This window comes from Argopecten irradians, chromosome 15 (assembly GCF_041381155.1).
Source record: "Argopecten irradians isolate NY chromosome 15, Ai_NY, whole genome shotgun sequence".
NCBI lineage: Eukaryota > Metazoa > Mollusca > Bivalvia > Pectinida > Pectinidae > Argopecten > Argopecten irradians.
This window is the reverse complement of record NC_091148.1, coordinates 11,171,285-11,177,406: the sequence shown is the minus strand read 5'-3', so window position 1 is coordinate 11,177,406 and position 6,122 is coordinate 11,171,285. Positions and strand designations below refer to the sequence as shown.

The following is a 6,122-nucleotide window of genomic DNA, read 5'->3' as shown; positions in this document are numbered from 1 at the left end:
AATAAAGACTACAACTAACTTCTAGGTGTGATCGTGTACAGTCTTTATTTTATACAGTATTGTCGAATATATCATTAATATCATTCGTTTTTGCAGCACTGCCAAAATTAAATTTAACCTCTTATTTGCACAAAATTAAAACATGCATTATCAGAATTGAGAATTTTAACGGTGAATAACTGTTCAAAGCTGTTTGATTCCTGAGTATGAGAGAATCATTGCCATATCTATACAAATCCAATTTTAATATCATTTGATATTGTATCTTTAAATGGTAATTGTGAAATAGTTTGCCTGTATAAAAAATCCCATGCAATGGTATTAGCTTACTTAACGTTAGCTGGAAATATATAAAGTTTTAAAATGTTTAATGTTAATATACAAATGTGCCAAAAAGCTGCATAATACTTCCAAAGAGAGATTTGTTTAATATATATTAGGCAATTTTAAGAAAATGTGAAAAAGTATAATAAATTTTGTTTTCCAAAACCTGTCGAGTTATATTTTAACATTAATCTGTAATATATGTGTTGTGGTTTATTTAACACAGAAGTGGGTATGCTTTATACAGTTCGACGAGATCCCGGAGAGATCTTGGGGACTTTAAAATGACTGATGGAAGTATAGTACAAGATATCCTAGAGGTTTATCTTGGCGCCTACCACACAATGATCCATGTTTGACAATGGAAAGAGTGATCTTTTCTATGCTTTATAAATTTTAAATATCAAAATCCTAGATGGCAGCCAGATGGCCATCTTGTTGACAGTGTTCTCCCTTTTGGATTTTTTCCTGCTGGTCCTAAGGACCGGCTGACCCAAAAAGTTACTGGTCCTGACTGAAAGTTACTGGTCCTTACAAAATTACAATTCCTCCTTGTAGTTTTTAATATTACTAGTTAACTTAGCTAAGTAACAGTTTTACTAACAAACGATTAACAAAGCAATACACATTAAAGCATTTTATTCAGTTATTTGTCGCTTAGATCTCCATTTCGGAACCCAAATCAGAAAGTTCTGCTGGTATGTCAGAGTCCAACTCTGAAAAATCCGAATCGGAAGCATTTATGCCATCTTCCTCCTTCCCCTGTGGAAGTGGCAACTCTAATAATAAGGTGTCATCTGCTTCGGTTTGAGTAGAATGGGTAATATGGGAATCTGGCCTTCTAGCTCTAGAGCCATCAGCATTCCACTTATGGATGGCTGGAGTTGGGGTAAATTGTTCAATTCCTGGGGATAACAGTTGGACTGCCATAAGGTCTGAAAAACACATTCCATAACCTTATAAATACATAAATTATACAGGGGTAAGGGGTAATATAGACTTTTAAAACAGGGGTAAGGGGTAATATAGACTTCAAAACCACTACTGAAAGTCTAAAACTCTTCAGATGTATTCTTTGAAGAAATTATATGAATTTTTTTTCATCCTTTTTTAATGAGATTTGCATATTTTTTTCTGTTTTGACCATACCTGACATGGCTGTAGAGCTTAGTCGGTTTCTGTATGCAGTTTTAACCTCCTTCATGCAGCTGAATCCCCTTTCACACTCTGCGCTTGATGCTGGTATTGTAAGAAGAAGATCAATTACCGCAAGGATGTTTTCGTACTTGGCTCTGTACTGATCATTGATGAGTGGCCAAGTCAAGGTCTGGACAGCTTCATGACTGATAAAGGAGATAAAAAAAACACAGTTGATGATTTTACACCACAAACTGAAAACAGAAGACATCAATCAAGTCAAAATATGGCAAGATGACTATTTTAAAGTAGTTTGAAAAATTAGAAAGAAATCAATAACCTATCTATCTATAGTAACAATTCATATAATCATATTACATAATTTAGACATTTAGGCATTACATAAAGATTAAAGATATACTGGTGTAATGGTATTAAGGCATTTCGGTCAATTAAATATACAAGGATTTCTGGTTAATATACACATTATACAAAGCACACTTTAAACTTGTCCATTCATGTCCCATTCTTGTCATATCCAGGCCACTTCTGACAACGGTTGACTCAAAGTGTTCAAGAACACAGGATAACTTTGCATCTCCAAAGTCTACAGTCCAATTAAACTAAACTTTTAGAGTTAGCACAGCAAGCATGCATTTCAGCCAGTGTATACATCAGAATTATAAACGCATTAGAAGTTATCCATACAAGCATGCAGAGTTATGTTTCAGCAGTAGATGAGTGATTATATGGGATATGAAAACACACACCAGTATATTTATTAGCACAAAAATAATGAAATGTTCGTACAGAAAGTATGATAAATAAGAAAGGATAATCAAAGTTTATATAGTGATAAGTTGATAACTAATAAGTGAGGTTTAGCTGGGATGATAGCTCAATTCACTACATATAACTACATTCTAAATGTAATCATAGCATAAGCACAAATTCTAGGCCCACTACTACGGCTTTTAATTTTTAAATGGGATGTAAAACAAGATCGATAATTTTTGTTTAGTCGTTAAGATATTTCAGTATTAATAATTGTTTATTTTCATTAACGCGGGGTCGTATTATGTTTCCCGCCTTCGTCCTTACCGCGCGGTAGTTGACTATCACTGCGCCAGACGGGCAAAACAAGCGAATTGACTCTCCACTGTTTTTCTGTAAAATATTGGTGGCCATGTTGACAAATCTGCAAAAGCCTGGTAGATGAAAGAATCCCCTCATCTAAGTCATGGAATCTGCTTTTCAGAGTTGTTTGTAGACTAGATATTACAGCCTCTTTTTCATTCTCAAATACCCCTAGTCCACCAATCAATGTCTGGCCTTTGAACACGTCAGCTCTGATCACTTTTGCCAAGTTGTATCCATCTCTAAAAAAATTGAAAATAAAACATATTTTCTAATTTATTTTTAAAATGTGGTTTTTGTAGTTTAATATTAAATTACCGGGATAAAGTGGCATTAACTTTCTTTGAAACATTTTATATATTCCATGTATCATTTCTATTAAATCAGTGAAGATCTAGAAGTATGCTATTACCTAAAGACACATTAACTTACTCTCTCCGGAAGTTTTCCAATGAACCATCTGCATTCTGTAGATGGTTTTGGCAGTCATACACCGTTGCAGTCTCCTTCTGTAAGTCCATGGACATACTTCTCAGGATACATAATACTTCATAGAGGAAGTGTAAAAACACCAGGATAGATCTGCTGACCATATGAGATAGAAGGCCCTTTGCCTTGGATTTCACAATGGAGTTTGTGTTGTCAGTTGATGCCTGCATATGTACAAAAAACAGGGTAGTAGATAAAACATAAGGATTCTTTGCGTTTTTCTAATCCACAAATAGATAGGCCTTATAGGATTACATGTTTGAGAAAAAGATAAAATAATGCAAAAAGTACACCTGCAGGTCAGTGCAGGAATGCAACCAGTAGCAATCGAGTAAATAATAATTATATTGATATCATGGAAAAATCCTAGGGAATCGCCTTATCCAAAATATAGCTTAAGTTAATTGCATATTTATTCAAATTAGGTTACATATTGAGTTTACGTAATTTCTAAGAAAAAAACATACAGTACTGTAGTCTGTCTGTGGAAAACAAAAAAAAAATAAACTATACCTTTCTAAGGTGAATGATGAGGGCAGGATATGCTTGTAGAAATTTCTCGATGCAAACAGTTGAATGTCCCAACCATCGTGTTCCTCCTATCCGAGTAGGAAATACCGAAGTTGTACTCTCTCGGCTCCGAACTGGACACACATATTTTACACATTCCTATCTATTGAGAGGGGAGGATCCTCCTACATGCCATGCGTGTGAATCTCCTCTCACAGTGGAGCATATTTTATTGCATTGTATTGATTTTAAACACATACGAGATAAATACTACGATGTCTCCGACATGTAAACTTTGTTTCATGCCGTGTAGACATAATCGTATTTTTAATTATCTCAAAGAGATTCGGTATTTTAAGCAAAATATGAACGTTTTTCTTCATCATACATCGTATCAACTCAACATTTCATCGTTTCATCAACATTGTGCATGAGTTTTCTCATGTCGTTTTTAGCCAAATTTATTTTATCCCATGCAAACCTTCTTTTTTTATCAAATTAACGTTTACAATCTGTGTTTTAGTCCTTTACTTGCTTTTTCTTACCTGAACTTTTATCCTGATATTAATGCATGACTTGTAGGTTTGGCCCTAAATGACCTTAGTTGTCGATGGGCCGTAAAACTCAAACAAACAAACAAACAAAGTGTTGTACCAAGAGTCTTGAATGCCAGATTCCAAATTGCTTCTCTGTAGTGGACTTTTGTGATAGAGTGTGTAAAGACCAGGCAGGAGAGTGATGACTTTTGTATAAAGCTTCACCTTTTTCAAAGAGTCTTTATAGGCCAACTCAAGTCTATGAACCATACAGTGAACACTCACAATCGATTTCCCAGCCGGATACATTTCACGCATTTTGGCTATCACTCCACTAGTTGTTCCAGTGTTGACACTTGCTCCGTCGCTGCCATATGCAATGTGTACACTTGATGGTAAAGATTCACTGCTCTGTGAATAGCATCCAGTATTCCAGCAGAATCAGCCTTTTTCACTGACATAATACCGAGGAAAGATACACTGATTCTGCCTTTATTTGCGCCTTGTGTATATGATTTCATTTTCCTTCACAGAGATGTCTGTTGAACCATCCGAAAGAAGTGATATGAACTTTGTGTTTTTCATATTCTCTTCTATATGTTGACGTTCTACGTCTGCAATTGCAAGGACAAACACTTTGCATTGTTTATCATTGAGATATTTTGATCCCACATCCAGGCCTTCCGGAACAATAATGTTAGTTTCTCAAATGCCGAAGCATTCAAAGTTTGTAAAGCCTTTTCAGCAGGCGTTTCACCCGGTGTCTTAGACTTATTAGTTAGTTTTTCTGCAGCTAATATGTGGCCTTCAGATTTCTCGTGTTCAACAAACGAACTGTGCCGATGATTCTTTGAACCTGTTACATATGGCCCACCTGCATATCTCTTATATTTATCGGGAATCAAACTGTGCGCTGACTTGTCTCTTCCGTATGGTCCATAAATCGCCCTACAAGTTGTACAAAATAGCAAACCATTTTGATTGTCATATGTAAGTCATTTGAACTCACTTGACCACGATTGTTTGTATCCCCTTACGCGTTTACTTTGGTCATATAAGCGCTGGGTTTCTTTTTCTTCTTCTTCTGATTTTCTCTTACCCTGTCCATGAGAATTTGAGTTATTTTCAGGTTCTTTTGCACCTTGAATGAACCGCCTTACATGCCTAGCAGGATAAATTACTTCGAAAATAAGACATTCTTGAAATAAGTCGGTCTAGAAAATAAGCCTGGGTTGTCCAACCAAAACAGAATATAAGCTGTCGCTTTATTAAGGGCTATTGATCAATGTCAGTTGTAAACGGGTATATGAAGAACACCTGAAACGAGACTTTTAACTTTACAATTCCGAATTTTAACATACCATATATCTAAAATTAAGTACAGAACACAATTGTATTGCCAAAAAGTGAATTTATACTCTAAGTAAGAAAATCTAACACCAATATAGTTTTCATGGTGTCAATACAATAACAACAATAAAAATGTCAATAATTATCCTATCTGATATTCAATATATGCATATTTACTTTTATCAGAAACATATATAAATAGAGATTGGCAACTCCAACATTTTTACGATCGGCAAATGTACCACTGTATGTGCTTAGGGGTTTTTAGATAAACTTTTAAACAGTTAAATACAGCGGAATAAATTTGATATGTTATAAAAGTTCAGTAATTTTTCAGTAATTTTCAGATGGCTTGAAAACGATTTTGGATAGAAAATTTTTTTTTTAACTTATATATTGATAAAACAAAATGCACTTCCGGTTTTGAATGTCTGATTTTCGAAAAAACAGATAAAATTGCTGATTTTCATGCTTTCAAAAATCATTGTAAATAACATCAATCGGGAAAACTGCTCACATCAAACCATGATATAATGTTTAAACTTTGTATTGATGCAAAAATATCATGTTTAAAAGAATACACTTAGAAGTAGTTAGGCAAGGGGAAATGCCTACAAATCGGAGGTCCCTTTGCCTGTC

The 6,122-nt window shown here is 34.7% G+C and overlaps 1 protein-coding gene and 1 long non-coding RNA gene across 2 annotated transcripts; both read right to left on the bottom strand.

Moving 5' to 3' along the window:
• Positions 1 to 948: 948 nt before the first annotated feature.
• LOC138308549 (uncharacterized) lies at positions 949 to 2,103 on the bottom strand. The gene is made up of 3 exons (XM_069249589.1): positions 1,961 to 2,103; positions 1,474 to 1,667; positions 949 to 1,259 (listed from the first exon to the last, which is right to left on the bottom strand). The coding sequence occupies exons 1-3, from the start codon at positions 1,975 to 1,977 to the stop codon at positions 982 to 984; spliced, it is 489 nt and encodes a 162-aa protein (XP_069105690.1). The 5' UTR covers positions 1,978 to 2,103; the 3' UTR covers positions 949 to 981.
• Positions 2,104 to 2,687: 584 nt separating this feature from the next.
• On the bottom strand, positions 2,688 to 3,713 carry LOC138309174 (uncharacterized). Its single transcript, XR_011206208.1, has 3 exons — positions 3,601 to 3,713; positions 3,031 to 3,251; positions 2,688 to 2,840 (listed from the first exon to the last, which is right to left on the bottom strand). It is a non-coding gene; the product is annotated as an uncharacterized lncRNA (long non-coding RNA).
• Positions 3,714 to 6,122: the final 2,409 nt, after the last annotated feature.

What these genes read in the sequence shown, in the direction of transcription:
- LOC138308549 (XM_069249589.1), bottom strand. An exon ending in AAGCTCTACAGCCATGTCAG is followed by an intron (nt 1,260 to 1,473) that starts GTATGGTCAAAA and finishes TGTGTTTTTCAG; the next exon opens with ACCTTATGGCAGTCCAACTG.